The sequence below is a fragment of the Oncorhynchus kisutch genome, linkage group LG24, assembly GCF_002021735.2.
Source record: "Oncorhynchus kisutch isolate 150728-3 linkage group LG24, Okis_V2, whole genome shotgun sequence".
NCBI classification, from domain to species: domain Eukaryota; kingdom Metazoa; phylum Chordata; class Actinopteri; order Salmoniformes; family Salmonidae; genus Oncorhynchus; species Oncorhynchus kisutch.
Genome location: NC_034197.2, coordinates 38811928 through 38830595, shown reverse-complemented (window position 1 = coordinate 38830595; position 18668 = coordinate 38811928). Strand labels below are relative to the sequence as shown.

Here is an 18668-nt window from a genome sequence, read left to right as displayed (position 1 = left end):
TGTCTCTCTCTGTCTCTCTGTCTCTCTCTGTCTCTCTCTGTCTCTCTCTGTCTCTCTCTGTCTCTCTGTCTCTCTCTGTCTCTCTCTGTCTCTCTCTGTCTCTCTCTGTCTCTCTCTGTCTCTCTCTGTCTCTCTCTCTCTCTGTCTCTCTCTGTCTCTCTCTGTCTCTCTCTGTCTCTCTCTGTCTCTCTGTCTCTCTCTGTCTCTCTCTGTCTCTCTCTGTCTCTCTCTGTCTCTCTGTCTCTCTCTGTCTCTCTCTATCTCTCTGTCTCTCTCTGTCTCTCTCTGTCTCTCTGTCTCTCTCTGTCTCTCTCTGTCTCTCTCTGTCTCTCTCTGTCTCTCTCTGTCTCTCTCTATCACACTATATCACTCTCTCTCTCTCTATCTGAAAATCTCCTGTGGGCTCAGCTCGCTATGAAAATAAATGGCTCTTTTAATGTATACAGTGGGTTTTTAAAAGAAGTGCAGACAGACAATCATGCAGAGCAGCCATTTCCAATCCATAATACAGCCCTCAAGGGAAAGTAAATGCAAGGACAGTGGGACACTTAGACTTTGAGAGAGATAAGCGCACTGATTACATTTTTGTATTAAAAATAAAAACAGTTTGCTTTTTTGCTGCTGGGGTCGTACACCTCACAAAGGACAGGTTCACTGTTCTGCTGGGGCCGTACACCTCACAAAGGACAGGTTCACTGTTCTGCTGGGGTCGTACACCTCACAAAGGGCAGGTTCACTGTTCTGCTGGGGTCGTACACCTCACAAAGGACAGGTTCACTGTTCTGCTGGGGTCGTACACCTCACAAAGGACAGGTTCACTGTTCTGCTGGGGTCGTACACCTCACAAAGGGCAGGTTCACTGTTCTGCTGGGGTCGTACACCTCACAAAGGGCAGGTTCACTGTTCTGCTGGGGTCGTACACCTCACAAAGGACAGGTTCACTGTTCTGCTGGGGTCGTACACCTCACAAAGGGCAGGTTCACTGTTCTGCTGGGGCCGTACACCTCACAAAGGACAGGTTCATTGTTCTGCTGGGAACGTACAGCTCACAAAAGACAGGTTCACTGTGCTGCTGGGGTCGTACACCTCACAAAGAACAGGTTCACTGTGCTGCTGGGGTCGTACACCTCACAAAGGACAGGTTCACTGTTCTGCTGGGGTCGTACACCTCGCAAAGGACAGGTTCACTGTGCTGCTGTGGCCGTACACCTCACAAAGGACAGGTTCACTGTTCTGCTGTGGCCGTACACCTCCCAAAGGACAGGTTCACTGTTCTGCTGTGGTCGTACACCTCACATAGGACAGGTTCATTGTTATGCAGGGTTCGTACACGTCACAAAAAACAGGTTCACTGTTCTGCTGGGGTCGTACACCTCCCAAAGGACAGGTTCACTGTTCTGCTGTGGCCGTACACCTCCCAAAGGACAGGTTCACTGTTCTGCTGTGGCCGTACACCTCCCAAAGGACAGGTTCACTGTTCTGCTGTGGCCATACACCTCACAAAGGACAGGTTCACTGTTCTGCTGTGGCCGTACACCTCCCAAAGGACAGGTTCACTGTTCTGCTGTGGCCATACACCTCACAAAGGACAGGTTCACTGTTCTGCTGTGGCCGTACACCTCACAAAGGACAGGTTCACTGTTCTGCTGTGGCCGTACACCTCACAAAGGACAGGTTCATTGTTCTGCTGGGTTCGTACACCTCACAAAGGACAGGTTCACTGTGCTGCTGGGGTCGTACACCTCACAAAGGACAGGTTCACTGTGCTGCTGGGGTCGTACACCTCACAAAGGACAGGTTCACTGTTCTGCTGGGGTCGTACACCTCACAAAGGACAGGTTCACTGTTCTGCTGGGGTCGTACACCTCACAAAGGACAGGTTCACTGTTCTGCTGGGGTCGTACCCCTCACAAAGGACAGGTTCACTGTTCTGCTGGGGTCGTACACCTCACAAAGGACAGGTTCACTGTTCTGCTGGGGCCGTACACCTCCCAAAGGACAGGTTCACTGTTCTGCTGTGGCCGTACACCTCACAAAGGGCAGGTTCACTGTTCTGCTGTGGTCGTACACCTCCCAAAGGACAGGTTCACTGTTCTGCTGTGGCCGTACACCTCCCAAAGGACAGGTTCACTGTTCTGCTGTGGCCATACACCTCACAAAGGACAGGTTCACTGTTCTGCTGTGGCCGTACACCTCACAAAGGACAGGTTCACTGTTCTGCTGTGGCCGTACACCTCACAAAGGACAGGTTCACTGTTCTGCTGTGGCCGTACACCTCACAAAGGACAGGTTTACTGTTCTGCTGTGGCCGTACACCTCCCAAAGGACAGGTTCACTGTTCTGCTGTACAACCATTAAGATTAATTGTCAGATTCAACAGAAGATCTCTTTTGTTTCTTGGGACCTAGAACAAGCATCTCTGTTTTGTCCGAGTTTTGTGGGTGTCCTGACTCTCTGTGGTCACTAAAGATCCCATGGTGTTTATTGTAAGAGTAGGGGTGTAAATCCCAGTATCCTGACTAAATTCCCAATCTGGCCCTCGTACCATCATGGACACCTAATGTGTTTACCAGGTGTTTTCTGTAAATGTCTTTTCAGTCAAATTACCTGGTAAAATAAGGGATTAAATAATAGCCTTTTTCCTTGTGGGGAATGGTAATATCTCCCAATTTATCCAAAATGTTCTTGTTTTACTATCCTTGAGATCTTCTGGTCCCCATAAGGACAGTTAAATAAACACTCCCTCGCTCAGTCTCCTACCCTCCCTATGTCACTCCCTCCTTACCACCCTCACTCCCTCTCTACCACCCTCACTCCCTCTATACCACCCACCCTACCACCCTCCCTCTCTACCACCCACCCTACCACCCTCCATCTCTACCACCCACCCTACCACCCTCCATCTCTACCACCCACCCTATCACCCTCCATCTCTACCACCCACCCTACCACCCTCCCTCTCTACCACCCACCCTACCACCCTCCATCTCTACCACCCACCCTACCACCCTCACCCCCTCTCTACCACCCTCCCTCCCACCCTACCACCCTCCATCTCTACCACCCACCCTCACTCCCTCTCTACCACCCACCCTTCATCTCTACCACCCTCCCTCCCACCCTACCACCCTCCATCTCTACCACCCACCCTACCACCCTCACTCCCTCTCTACCACCCACCCTCTCTCCCTACCACCCTCCCTCTATACCACCCACCCTCCATCTCTATCACCCTCCCTCCCTCCCACCCTCCATCTCTATCACCCTCCCTCCCTCCCATCCTACCACCCTTCCTCTTTACCACCCTCCCTCTCTACCACCCTCTCTCCCTCTCTACCACTCTCCATCTCTACCACCCTCCCTCTCTACCACACTCCATCTCTACCACCCTAACACCCTCCCTCCCTCATCCATACCTTCTTCCTTCCCTACCACCCTCCCCCTGTCACCCTCACCTCCTCCATCGATATCTTCCTTCCTCCCTCCTCCCCCTCCCCTTCCTCAGCCACCCCCCCCTCCTCAGGCTCCCTCCTCCCCTTTCTCAGCCTCCCTCTCCCTCCCTTGCTCCCTCAGCCTCCCTCTCTCTTTCTCACCCTCATGCCCTCCCTCCCTCGCTCTCTCCCTCCTTCCACCCTCAGCCTCCTTCCCTACCCCTCTTCCTCCCTCCCTCCCTCTCTCTCTTTCCCTCCCCCTTCCCTTCCTCAAGTCCTCTTGACAGTTGAGGATATGAGAAAACATGAGTCCTGCTGTGGATGAGATGATGAAAGTGGTGCCTCTCTCTCTAGAGTACTGTTACTGTGTCTAAACAGAAATAAAGCCCTGAGTTACAGTACAATACAAAGGGCATACCTGTCTGTAAGAGTATTGCCCTCTGATGGAGTGGGATGTACAGTTGAAGTCAGAAGTTTACATACACTTAGGTTGGAGTCATTAAAACTCGTTTTTCAACCACTCCACAAATTTCTTGTTAACTTGTTATGGATGCAATCCCAATACCGTGATCTATATGACAACTATCAGTGAAAATAGAGGGCGCCAAATTCAAACCACAGAAATCTCATAATTAGAATTCCTAAAACATATATGTGTCTCATATCATTTTAAAGGTAATCTTGTTGTTAATCCCACCAAAGTGTCCGATTTCAAATAGGCTTTTCAGCAAAAGCACTACAAACGATTATGTTAGGTCTCCACCAAACCACAATAAGCACAGCCATTTTCCAGCTAAATATAGCATTCACAAAAAGCAGAAATAAAGATACAATTAATCACTAACCTTGAATTATCTTTATCAGATGACACTCATAGGACTTCATGTTACACAATACATGCATGTTTTGTTTGATAAAGTTCATATTTATATAAAAAAAATCTGTTTAAATTGTCTTATTAGATTCACTAGTTCCAAAAACATCAAGTGATTTTGCATAGCCACATCGTTTCAACAGAAATACTCATCGTAAATGTAGATGATAATACAAGTTATACACATGGAATTATAGATATACCTCTCCTTAATGCAACCGCTGTGTCAGATTTCAAAAAAAGTTTACGGAAAAAGCAACACATGCAATAATCTGAGACGGCGCTCAGAACAGAAGCCAAATTAGCCGCCATGTTGGAGTCAACAGAAACGAGAAAATAAATGATAAATGTTTGCTTACCTTTGATGAACTTCATCAGAATGCAGTCCTAGGAATCCCAGGTCCACAATAAATGCTTGATTTGTTCGAAAATGTCCGTTATTTATGTCCAATTAGCTACTTTGGTTAGCGCGTTTTGGTAAGCAATTCCACAGTCACAAAGCGCGTCCACTATAACGTGACGAAATGTCCAAAAGTTCCGTAACAGTCAGTAGAAACATGTCAAACGATGTACTGAATCAATCTTTAGAATGTGGTTTACATACATCTTGAATAACATTCCAACTGGAGAATTTGAATGACTTCAGATGACCAGTGGAACGCAGGTCCTTCCACTTTGAACGCGCATAGTGAAATCATGGTCAACTCATTGCAGTGGTGACTATTTCCTGTCTCCTTCGACTCCCCTTCACATTAGAGTCATCAGACAAAGTTCTATTGACTGTTGACATCTAGTGGAAGGCCATTTTATTTATCTATTTGGTTAGGTCAGGGTGTGATGTGGGTGGACATTCTATGTTTTGTTTTCTAGGTTTCTTTATTTCTATGTTCTGGCCGGGTATGGTTCTCAATCAGGGACAAATGTCTATCGTTGTCTCTGATTGGGAATCATACTTAGGCAGCCCTTTCCCCCCTCCTTTCAGTGTGGGTAGTTAACTTTGTTTGTAGCCCTGTAAGCTTCACGGTTGTTTCTTTGTTTGTTGTTTTGTTGGCGACATTTTAAATAAAAAGGAAAATGTAGGCTTACCACGCTGCACTTTGGTCCACTTTTTTTCTACGGCCGTGACAGTTCCTGTGGATGTATTGCAAGGCCTACCTTCAAACTCAGTGCCTCTTTGCTTGACATCAAGGGAAAATCAAAGTAAATCAGCCAAGACCTCAGAAAAAACATTGTAGACCTCCACAAGTCTGGTTCATCCTTGGGAGCAATTTGCCTGAAGGTACCACGCGCATCTGTACAAACAACAGTACGCAAGTATAAACACCATGGGACCACGCAGCCGCCATACTGCTCAGGAAGGAGACACATTCTGTCTCCTAGAGATGAACTTACTTTGGTGCGAAAAGTGCAAATCATTCCCAGAACAACAGCAAAGGACCTTGTGAAGATGCTGTAGGAAACAGGTACAAAAGTATCTATATGAACAGTGAAATGAGTCCTATATCGACATAACCTGAAAGGCCGCTCAGCAAGGAAGAAGCCATTGCTTCAAAACCGCCATAAAAAGCCAGAGAGCAGGGAGGGAGAGATAGGGAGGAACCAGGGAGGGAGAGCCAGGGAGGGAGAGACAGGGAGAGCCAGGGAGGGAGAGACAGGGAGGAGCCAGGGAGGGAGAGACAGGGAGGAGCCAGGGAGGGAGAGACAGGGAGGAGCCAAGGAGGGAGAGACAGGGGGGAGTCAGGGAGGGAGAGACTCTTGCTATAGTAGACTAACACACTAACACGCCATAGCTAGGTTATTTATCATCCAGTATGATCCAGTATGATTTTTAAATTTGTAATTTAATTGTTAAATAAAAAAAATTAAAAAAATAACAGGCAAGTCCGTTCAGAACAAATTCTTATTTACAATGACGGCCTACCCCAGACAAACCCAGATGATGCTGGGCCAATTGTGTACCACCTTATGGTACTCCCAGTCACAGTCAGTTTTTGATGCAGCCTAGACTCAAACCAGCGTCTGTAGTGACACCTCTAGCACTTAGATGCAGTGCCTTAGACCGCTGCTTCCACTCGGGAGACCAAGTGTAATTGAATAGTGCCTGTCCTGACTGCATCAAACCGGGAGAAGCTAGTTTATAGCTCGCTAGACTAATTGAGGCTACATGCACTTTCTTCTCCTACCCATTCTCACAATATATTCTATTGAGTCTGTCGACAAAATTCTAACTAAAAGGATACACCGTATCTTCTCTTCCATTCTCCCCCTCTTGTCTTCCATTCTCCCCCTCTTGTCTTCCATTGTCCCCCCTCTTGTCTTCCATTGTCCCCCCTCTTCTCTTCCATTCTCCCCCCTCTTCTCTTCCATTCTCCCCCCTCTTCTCTTCCATTCTCCCCCCTCTTCTCTTCCATTCTCCTCCTCCCCCTCTCTTATCTCGCTAGTCTTAATTTACCCCATCTCTATCGCCGGGGGTAATGGGAGAGAATGGGACATTTCTTTCTCTGTTCACAATAGTCACTGCCAAGAGGGGCCACGGGAAGCTATTGAATGGCAGGCTACATATTTAGCCTGCAATATACTGTACATAATGTGTCATGCATCTAATTTGATGCAATATTTTGCATAAGAAAAGGGCTATAAAATGAAAGGGCTTAAAAGTGGAGGTTCTCTGTGAGTGAGTGAGTGAGAGAGAGAGAGAGAGAGAGATCCATGCCTCAGCCTCATTCAGTATTCTGTATTGACTGTATTGTACTGTGTACAAAGCCAACGGCATCTTTAGCCACAGCCATCTTTAACCAACGGCATCACAGCCATCTTTAGCCAACAGCATCGCAGTCATCTTTAGCCAACAGCATCACAGTCATCTTTAACCAACAGCATCACAGCCATCTTTAGCCAACAGCATCACAGCCATCTTTAGCCAACAGCATCACAGCCATCTTTAGCCAACAGCATCACAGTCATCTTTAACCAACAGCATCACAGTCATCTTTAACCAACAGCATCACAGTCATCTTTAACCAACAGCATCACAGTCATCTTTAGCCAACAGCATCACAGCCATCTTTAGCCAACAGCATCACAGCCATCTTTAACCAACAGCATCACAGCCATCTTTAACCAACAGCATCACAGTCATCTTTAGCCAACAGCATCACAGTCATCTTTAACCAACAGTATCACAGTCATCTTTAACCAACAGCATCACAGTCATCTTTAGCCAACAGCATCACAGTCATCTTTAACCAACAGTATCACAGTCATCTTTAGCCAACAGCATCACAGTCATCTTTAACCAACAGCATCACAGTCATCTTTAACCAACAGCATCACAGTCATCTTTAACCAACAGCATCACAGTCATCTTTAACCAACAGCATCACAGTCATCTTTAACCAACAGCATCACAGTCATCTTTAACCAACAGCATCACAGTCATCTTTAACCAACAGCATCACAGTCATCTTTAACCAACAGCATCACAGTCATCTTTAGCCAACAGCATCACAGCCATCTTTAGCCAACAGCATCACAGTCATCTTTAGCCAACAGCATCACAGTCATCTTTAACCAACAGTATCACAGTCATCTTTAACCAACAGCATCACAGTCATCTTTAACCAACAGCATCACAGTCATCTTTAACCAACAGCATCACAGTCATCTTTAACCAACAGCATCACAGTCATCTTTAGCCAACAGCATCACAGTCATCTTTAGCCAACAGCATCACAGTCATCTTTAGCCAACAGCATCACAGTCATCTTTAGCCAACAGCATCACAGTCATCTTTAGCCAACAGCATCACAGTCATCTTTAGCCAACAGCATCACAGTCATCTTTAGCCAACAGCATCACAGTCATCTTTAGCCAACAGCATCACAGTCATCTTTAGCCAACAGCATCACAGTCATCTTTAGCCAACAGCATCACAGCCATCTTTAACCAACAGCATCACAGCCATCTTTAACCAACAGAATCACAGTCATCTTTAGCCAACAGCATCACATTCATCTTTAGCCAACAGCATCACAGTCATCTTTAACCAACAGCATCACAGTCATCTTTAGCCAACAGCATCACAGTCATCTTTAGCCAACAGCATCACAGTCATCTTTAACCAACAGCATCACAGTCATCTTTAGCCAACAGCATCACAGTCATCTTTAGCCAACAGCATCACAGTCATCTTTAACCAACAGCATCACAGTCATCTTTAGCCAACAGCATCACAGTCATAGTAACAGATACAGTAGGAAACGGAAAGTGAAAACTTGCAGGCTGTGATGGCGCATATGGAGGTTTATCCCAGAGGGTGAGAAGAGAGAAGGTGAGGGAGGGAGAGGAAAGGAAGGGAGAGGAGAGGAGAGGAGGGTGGGTGAGGAGAGGGAGGTTATGGAGAGAATGTGGAGAGGAGAGGGAGGAGGGAGGGTGAGTGAGGAGAGGGAGGGTGAGAAGAGAGAAGGTGAGGGAGGGAGAGGAGAGGAGGGTGAAGAGAGGGATGGTAAGGAGAGGGAGGGAGGGTGAGGAGAGGGAGGGAGGGTGAGGAGAGGGTGAGTCCCTGACAGTCTGTTCTTCTGGTTGAAACCCACCTGAGGTTCTGATGGGGAACATCAGTCGGCTCTCCAGATAAACGTGGCACCAAGCAGCTTAGGACCATATGTCTCTGTGTCTATTGAGAGCCAAGGGAATCCCCAGTGGCTCCATTACAATACGCCTGTAGAGCCTCATACAGTATAAGTACCAATTAACATACGTTTAGTGCTGTCCATCTGCACCTGCAGTGTTAGTAGTCACAATACATTTGCTGACTACCAAATATTCCAATATAGTGCACTACTTTTAACCAGGGCCCATTGGGGATACACCCACAGTACGCTGTAAAGAAACATACTCTAGATATGATGTAACCCGTTTGCTTTCACAGAGGACATCATTTATGAAAGTAAAAGGATTCATCTTTACTGGAATGACCCCCCCCCTCCCTATGTTCTCTGCTGCTGATTGTAATCAGACCTACATTTTGTCTTGAGAATAGAATGAGAATAGAAATAGCTAAACCAAATCATCTACCCTCAAATATAGATGTTAGACTCACTTATTCAACTGGCAGGCTTTATTTTTCCAGTTGTCTCATAGTCTCACATTACCAGACATTGGGCAAGCATTCAGAGATTGTGGCAGTAAGCAGAGAGAGAGAGAGAGAGAGACTAGTTGTCTCAAAGCCAACATTTACTTTAGTCGATGCACAAGTCTTTGAAGTCCGGCACGACAAATGGAGAAGTAACATTGAGATAGTGATAGCTGCTAGGGATTAAAGAGCATGAAGCTAATACACACATGCACTAACACAGACACACAAAGCACACAAAGCTCACACATGATGTGTGAGACTGAAGAGCTCAAAACATTCTAGCCTGGTTCTAACAAGCAGTAGCAGGCAGGCACAGTGAGCATGAGAGAGAGAGAGAGAGAGAGAGAGAGAGAGAGAGAGAGAGAGAGAGAGAGAGAGAGAGAGAGAGAGAGAGAGAGAGAGAGAGAGAGAGAGAGAGAGAGAGAGAGAGAGAGAGAGAGCAGCAATGACAAATGGTTTGATGAAGAATGCAAAAACCTAAGAAAGTAATTGTGAAACCTGTCCAACCAAAAAACCAGAGTTTACACCTTCACTAGGGTGAAATACTAAAACAATTCAGAAATAAGGAAAAAGAAGGAACAACACGTCAGTAATCAGCTCGAATAAACTATAGAATCGAATCACTTCGGGGGAAATTGGAACACACTAACCAAACAACAATACAAAGAGTTATCTAATCTCCAATATTTTTGGCTCTATAACAAGCATTAAACACCAAAAACATATACATGATCAACTACAAATCCACTAATACTACATGTAAATTGTAAAATATACAGACCACAAATTGGCTATAATTACATTTGTTAACATCCTCAGCTCTGGCATCTTCCACAAAATTTGGAACCATGGACTGATTGAACCTAATAACTCCCGTAGGATGTAACCTTGGGAAAATCCTCTACATTATCATTAACAGCAGACTTGTACATTTCCTCAGTGAAAACAAGGTACTGAGCAAATGTCAAATTGGCTTTTTACAAATTACCGTATGACAGACCACGTATTCACCCTGCACACCCTATTTGACAAAAAAACTACAAAACAAAGGCAAAGTCTTCTCATGTTTTCAAAAAATCTTTTGACTCAATTTGGCATGAGGGTCTGCTATACAAATTGATGGAAAGTGGTGTTGAGGGAAAACATAGACCATTATAAAATCCATGTAGACAAACAACAAATGTGTGGTTAAAATTGGCAGAAATCACACACCATTTCTTTCCACGGGGCCGTGGTGGGAGACAGGGATGCAGCTTAAGCTCCACCCTCTTCAACATAAATATCAACGAATTGGCGAGGGCACTAGAACAGTCTGCAGCATCCAGCCTCACCCTACTATAATCTGAAATGTACTGTTTGCTGATGATCTGGTGCTTCTGTCACCAACCAAGGAGGGTCAACAGCAGCACCTAGATCTTCTGCACAGATTCTGCCAGACCTGGGCACTGACATTAAATCTCAGTAAGATAAAAAATAATGGTGTTCCAAAAAGGTCCAGTTGCCAGGACCACAAATACAAATTCCATCTAGACTCCATTGCCCTAGAGCACACAAACAACTATACATACCTCTGTTTATACATCAGCACCACAGGTAACTTCCACAAAGCTGTGAACGATGTGAGAGACAAGGCAAGAAGAGCATTCTATGACATCAAATGGAACATTTGACATAACAATTAGGATCTGGCAAAAAATTATTGAGTTGGTTATAGAATCCATTGCCCGTTATGGTTGTGAGGTCTGGGATCTGCTCACCAACCAAGAATTCCCAAAATGGGACAAACACCAAATTGAGACTCTGCATGCAGAATTCTACAATCACCTAAAGGGAATTGATTCCCAAACCTTCCATAACAAAGCCATCACCTACAGAGAACCTGGAGAAGAGTCCCCTAAGCAAGCTGGTCATGGGGCTTTGTTCACAAACACAAACAGACCCCACAGAGCCCCAGGACAGCAACACAATTAGACCCAACCAAATTGTGAGAAAACCAAAATATAATTACTTGACACATTCGAAAGAATTAACAAAAAAACTGAGCAAACTAGAATGCAATTTGGCCCTAAACCCGAGACTACACAGTGGCAGAATACCTGACCACTGTGACCTACCCACAATTAAGGAAAGCTTTGACTATGTACAGACTCAGTGAGTATAGCCTTGCTATTGAGAAAGGTTGTCATAGCCTGTCTTCTCTTGAGAGCCAGGTCTGCCTAAGTGCTCACTACCCACAAAATGAGGTGGAAACTGAGCTGCACTTCCTAACCTCCTGAAAACTATTTGACCATATTAGAGACTCATATTTCCCGCAGATTACACAAACCCACAAAGAATTAGAAAACACATCCAATGTTGATAAATTCCCATAACTATTGGGTGAAATTGCACAGTGTGCAATTACAGCAGCAAGATTTGTGACCTGTTACTACAAGAAAAGGGCAACCAGTGAAGAACAAACACCATTGTACATACAACCCATATATTTGTTTTCCTTTTGTACTTTAACTATTTGCACATCATTAAAGCTTGGAAAATTCCAGAAAATTATGGCATGGCTTTAGAAGCTTCTGATAGGCTAATTGACATCAATTGGATGTATTTGGATGTATTTCAAGGCCTACCTTCAAACTCAGTGCCTCATTGCTTGACATCATGGGAAAATCAAAATAAATCAGCCAAGACCTCCACAAGTCTGGTTCATCCTTGAGAGCAATTTCCAAACGCCTGAAGGTACCACGTTCATCTGTACAAACAATAGTACGCAAGTATAAACACCATGGGACCACGCAGCCGTCATACCGCTCAGGAAGGAGACGCCTTCTGTCTCTTAGAGATGAACATACTTTGGTGCGAAAAGTGCAAATCAATCCCAGAACAACATCAAAGGACCTTGTGAAGATGTTGGAGGAAACAGGTACAAAAGTATCTATATCCACATTAAAACGAGTCCTATATCGACATAACCTGAAAGGCCGCTCAGCAAGGAAGAAGCCACTGCTCCGAAACCTCCATAAAAAGCCAGACTACGGTTTGCAACTGCACATGGGGACAAAGATTGTACTTTTTGGAGAAATGTTCTCTGGTCTGAGGAAACAAAATTAGAACTGTTTGGCCATAATGACCATTGTTATGTTTGGAGGAAAAAGGGGGAGGCTTGCAAGCCAAAGAACACCATCCCAACTGTGAAGCACGGAGGGTGGCAGCATCAGGTGGACTTCACAAAATAGATGGCATCATGAGGCAGGAAAATTATGTGGATATGTTGAAGAACCATCTCAAGACATCAGTCAGGAAGTTAAAGCTTGGTCGCAAATGGGTCTTCCAAATGGACAATGACCCCAAGCATACTTCCAAAGTTGTGGCAAAATGGCTTAAGGACATCAAAGTCAAGGTATTAGAGTGGCCATCACAAAGCCCTGACCTCAAACCTATAGAAAATTTGTGGGCAGAACTGAAAAAGCATGTGAGAGCAAGGAGGCCAACAAACCTAACTCAGTTACACCAGCTCTGTCAGGAGGAATGGGCCTAAATTCACCCAACTTATTGTGGGAAGCTTGTGGAAGGCTACCAGAAGTGTTTGACCCAAGTTAAACATTTTAAAGGCAATGCTACCAAATATTAATTGAGTGTATGTATCCTTCTAACCCACTGGGAATGTGTTGAAATAAATAAAAGCTGAAAAAAATCATTCTCTCTACTATTATTCTGACAATTCACATTCTGAAAATAAGTAGTGATCCTAACTGACCTAAAACAGGGAATATTTACTCTGATTAAATGTCAAGAATTGTGATAAACTGAGTTCAATGTATTTGGCTAAGGTGTATGTAAACTTCCTGACTTCAACTGTATATGCTACTGTGGAACTCTCTACCTATGAACTGACTGTCTTCCACACTTCTCCATCTAGTACCTCCATACTACAGGAATTGTGATAAACTGAGTTTAATGTATTTGGCTAAGGTGTATGTAAACTTCCTGACTTCAACTGTGTGTTTCCAATGCCAATAAAACCCCTTGAATTGAATTGATAGGAGGGGGGGTCCCCTATAATAGATAACAGAAACAGGTTGGCAGCAGCACTTTTCACATGGTTTCATCATCACATCATCAGAGACTGGCTGGGTTTTCCCACACACACACACAGCCCTTGTGGCACAATGCACTCAGGAGGGACTAATGCTCCTACTGTTGTAATGAATGAAGGATAGAGAGATAGAAAGAGAGAGAGAGAAAGAGAGATGGCATGTACTTTACTATGTACCTACTTAGCTGTCATAAAGCTTCTAACTCTTAAACACTGTTCAATAATGCATTATGCTTGCCTGAGAGACCTTAGCTTATTTTACCTCATCCTTTCCCCCCTGATCTCTCGCTCTATCTCACACACACACACGCACCGCATAAATAATTAAAGGTGAATGAATTCACCTTGAGATTGAGATTGGGCTTTTAAATTGGAGAAAACCGCATAGGGAGGCTCAGAGACTGAAGTGACGGGTATAGTTCTCCACTGTACTGAATGGAGTGACGGGTATAGTTCTGTACTGAATGGAGTGACGGGTATAGTTCTCCACTGTACTGAATGAAGTGATGGGTATAGTTCTCCACTGAACTGAATGAAGTGATGGGTATAGTTCTGTACTGAATGGAGTGACGGGTATAGTTCTCCACTGTATGAATGGAGTGATGGGTATAGTTCTCCACTGAACTGAATGAAGTGATGGGTATAGTTCTCCACTGAACTGAATGAAGTGATGGGTATAGTTCTCCACTGAACTGAATGAAGTGATGGGTATAGTTCTGTACTGAATGGAGTGACGGGTATAGTTCTCCACTGAACTGAATGAAGTGACGGGTATAGTTCTGTACTGAATGAAGTGACGGGTATAGTTCTCCACTGAACTGAATGAAGTGATGGGTATAGTTCTCCACTGAACTGAATGAAGTGATGGGTATAGTTCTGTACTGAATGGAGTGACGGGTATAGTTCTCCACTGTACTGAATGGAGTGATGGGTATAGTTCTCCACTGAACTGAATGAAGTGACGGGTATAGTTCTGTACTGAATGAAGTGACGGGTATAGTTCTCCACTGAACTGAATGATGTGATGGGTATAGTTCTGTACTGAATGAAGTGACGGGTATAGTTCTCCACTGAACTGAATGAAGTGATGGGTATAGTTCTCCACTGAACTGAATGAAGTGATGGGTATAGTTCTGTACTGAATGGAGTGACGGGTATAGTTCTCTACTGTACTGAATGGAGTGGCGGGTTTAGTTCTCCACTGTACTGAATGGAGTGACGGGTATAGTTCTCTACTGTACTGAATGAAGTGTCGGGTATAGTTCTGTACTGAATGGAGTGATGGGTGTAGTTCTGTACTGAATGAAGCAACGGGTATAGTTCTCCACTGTACTGAATGGAGTGACGGGTATAGTTCTCCACTGTACTGAATGGAGTGACGGGTATAGTTCTCCACTGTACTGAATGTAGTGACGGGTATAGTTCTCCACTGTACTGAATGGAGTGACGGGTATAGTTCTCCACTGTACTGAATGTAGTGATGGGTATAGTTCTCCACTGTACTGAATGGAGTGACGGGTATCGTTCTCCACTGTACTGAATGAAGTGACGGGTATAGTTCTCCACTGTACTGAATGGAGTGACGGGTATAGTTCTGTACTGAATGGGGTGACGGGTATAGTTCTCCACTGTACTGAATGGAGTGACGGGTATAGTTCTCCACTGTACTGAATGGAGTGACGGTATAGTTCTGTACTGAATGGAGTGACGGGTATAGTTCTCCACTGTACTGAATGGAGTGATGGGTATAGTTCTCCACTGAACTGAATGAAGTGACGGGTATAGTTCTGTACTGAATGAAGTGACGGGTATAGTTCTCCACTGAACTGAATGAAGTGACGGGTATAGTTTTCCACTGTACTGAATGCAGCTTATGGGTGGTATGGTAAAGCTTGAATACATTTTGTCTAACAGTAGTGTCCTGATGCCTTGGGAAGAGTGCAGTACAGGAAGGAAGGGTACAGTACAGGAAGGATTGAAGAAAGGGTACAGTACAGGAAGGAATGAAAAAAGGGTACAGCACAGGAAGGAAGGAATGAAGAAAGGGTACAGTACAGGAAGGAAGGGTACAGGAAGGAAGGGTACAGTACAGGAAGGAATGAAGAAAGGGTACCGGACAGGAAGGAAGGGTACAGGAAGGAAGGGTACAGTACAGGAAGGAATGAAGAAAGGGTACCGGACAGGAAGGAAGGGTACAGTACAGGAAGGAATGAAGAAAGGGTACAGTACAGGAAGGAAGGGTACAGTACAGGAAGGAATGAAGAAAGGGTACAGTACAGGAAGGAAGGGTACAGTACAGGAAGGAAGGGTACAGTACAGGAAGGAATAAAGAAAGGGTACCGGACAGGAAGAGTACAGTGAAGGTTGGACTTTTTTACCTTTATTTAACTAGGCAAAACAGTTAAGAACACATTATTATTTACAATGACAGGGTCATACCTGGACAACACTGAGCCAGTTGTACGCCGCCCTATGGGACTACCAATCATGGCTGGTTGGGAGTCGGCCTGTAGTGACACTTCTAGCAGTGAGATGCAGTGCCTTAGACCGCTGCGCCACTCGGGAGCCCAGTACAGTACAGGAAGGAAGGGGTGGGTACAGTACATAAGGAATAAGGTACCATTTGAGACCTGTCCCATGTGTGATAGGACAGGTAATATCTCATCCTTCTCCCCTGGCAGATAAATGTGTGTGTGGTTTGGACCCTATTCATCCCAATGAGCCACGGAGGAAGCTGAGAGTCTCGGCAAATTGTATGGATTTTTAGATGGCCATGGACACAAACCTAATTTTGTCCTCCAACCCTACACTAGATCCAGTCGAAATAACACGTACAGGACACTCCTGAGCCCTGCTGTCATCGGCCTGTCTGAGCTATAAGATCGGCAGGCCATTAGGGAGATGGAGGGGAGATGTCCAATGTCTGTGGGGTTTCTGTCTTACTTTCATGGTGCGTGTGTGTGTGTGTGTGTGTGTGTGTGTGTGTGTGTGTGTGTGTGTGTGTGTGTGTGTGTGTGTGTGTGTGTGTGTGTGTGTGTGTGTGTGTGTGTGTGTGTGTGTGTGTGTGTGAATGTGTGAGTCTCCCCCTGTGAGTCTCCCCGTGTGTGTGTGTGTGTGTGTCTCCCCCTGTGCTATCATACTGTATGTCTTGATAAACTGTCAGAGCAAGAGTCAGTGGTTTTGTTAGTGAACACTTAAAGGCCTGTGGATCTCTCAATTCTCAGCTGGGTTCAGAACAACAGACTGTATCCTGAAATCAGTCTAATTCTTTATTCATTTGTGAAAAGAAAACAACTGAAGAGATCAAGGTGCGCTTTGAGGAGTGTTTAGAGACTGTCCTCCTCTGTCAATGTGTGTAGTTTGGTTCCAGGAAATGGAGGATTCCCATAGAAAGAGGACAGGTGGGAGTCCCATTATGACGCATGGTCCTGTCAACACTGTTTCTCTCTCTCTTGTTTTGTAGTGGTATCCTTGGGAAGAAATGTGGCACCATCATCCTGTCAGCCGAGGAGTTGGGGAACTGCAGAGTAAGTACACAATCATTTAACTGTCACCTTTTCATTTCAATTCCTACAGTCAACCAAATAGAGTACAGCATAATGTTTTAAAAATTATACTGGAGAAATTCACCTCATTATCAAAACATAAGATATACAAATCTACTAAATGTGTTAGCTAGGCCACAGAGAATAACCAGTCTATTAGAGGTAGTTAGGCCATAGAGAATAACCAGGCTATTAGAGGTAGTTAGGCCATAGAGACTAACCAGTCTATTAGAGGTAGTTAGGCCATAGAGAATAACTAGTCTATTAGAGGTAGTTAGGCCATAGAGACTAACCAGTCTATTAGAAAGTAGTTAGGCCATAGAGAATAACCAGTCTATTAGAGGTAGTTAGGCCATAGAGAATAACCAGGCTATTAGAGGTAGTTAGGCCATAGAGAATAACTAGTCTATTAGAGGTAGTTAGGCCATAGAGAATAACCAGTATATTAGCAATAGTTTTAGCCATAGAGAAGAATATGTGTGGTATATATTGTCTATATACGACACCCCCTCAGTCCTTATTGCTTAATTGTTTGAGCCATATAGTAGGAAGATACCATCTACAACTTTACAGTATATGCTAGGCCCATAACCCACTAATAACTTGTCTATTAGCCATGTGTTGTAACATATGAAGATTGTGTCCAATAAATATGGTGAACATCAGACCCATATTCTGTATAACAGAAGGTACTACAACCCCTCCAACCCTCCCGTTCACGAAAATTGTCACGTGGCCTTGGCTTGCTATACGAAGCAGACAGACAGAAACATTCAGTTACTGTTCGATTGAACGTTAGAATGGACAAAACAAGTGATCTAAGCGACTTTGAGCGGGGCCAGGTGCGCTGGTTCCAGGTGCGCCGGTCCCAGGTGCGCCGGTCCCAGGTGCGCCGGTCCCAGGTGCGCCGGTCCCAGGTGTGCCGGTTCCAGGTGCGCCGGTCCCAGGTGCGCCGGTCCCAGGTGCGCCGGTCCCAGGTGCGCCGGTTCCAGGTGCGCCGGTCCCAGGTGCGCCGGTTCCAGGTGCGCCGGTCCCAGGTGCGACGGTCCTAGGTGCGCCGGTCCCAGGTGCGCCGGTTCCAGGTGCGCCGGTCCCAGGTGCGCCGGTCCCAGGGGCGCCGGTCCCAGGTTTGCCGGTTCCAGGTGCGCCGGTTCCAGGTGTGCCGGTTCCAGTATCTCAGAAACGGCCAGCCTCTTGGGCTTCTCACTCACGACAGTGTCTAGGGTTTTACCGAGAATGTGGCGACAAACAAACAAATATCCAGTCAGCGGTAGTCCTGTGGGCGAAAACAGCTTGTTGTGGAGAGAGGTCAAAGGAGAATGGCAAGAATCGTGTAAGGTAACAGGCGGGCCACAACAGACAAATAATGGCACTGTACAACACTGGTGTGTCGATAATGGCATCTCAGAACGCACAACGCTCCTATCAGCTAAAAACAAGAAGCTTTAGTGGTCACGCGATCGCCAACACTAGACAATTGATGAGTGGAAAAACAATGCCTGGTCTGACAAATTGCAGTTCCTGTTGCGTCATGCTGATGACAAAGTCAGGATTTGACGTAAGCAGCAAAAAAGCAAAGCAAATGTATGCTTGA

At 45.3% G+C, this 18668-nt stretch overlaps 1 protein-coding gene across 2 annotated transcripts in view; it reads left to right on the top strand.

Annotated features, from left to right (window-relative positions):
• Nucleotides 1–18668, top strand: part of LOC109869099 (copine-5-like) — a 173829-nt gene that overhangs the window by 78078 nt on the left and 77083 nt on the right. For both annotated transcript variants that reach the window (XM_031804051.1, XM_031804050.1), the window contains one exon: nt 16993–17056. In XM_031804051.1, the coding sequence (XP_031659911.1) occupies nt 16993–17056 (64 nt within the window). The remainder of the gene's footprint in view (nt 1–16992; nt 17057–18668) is intronic.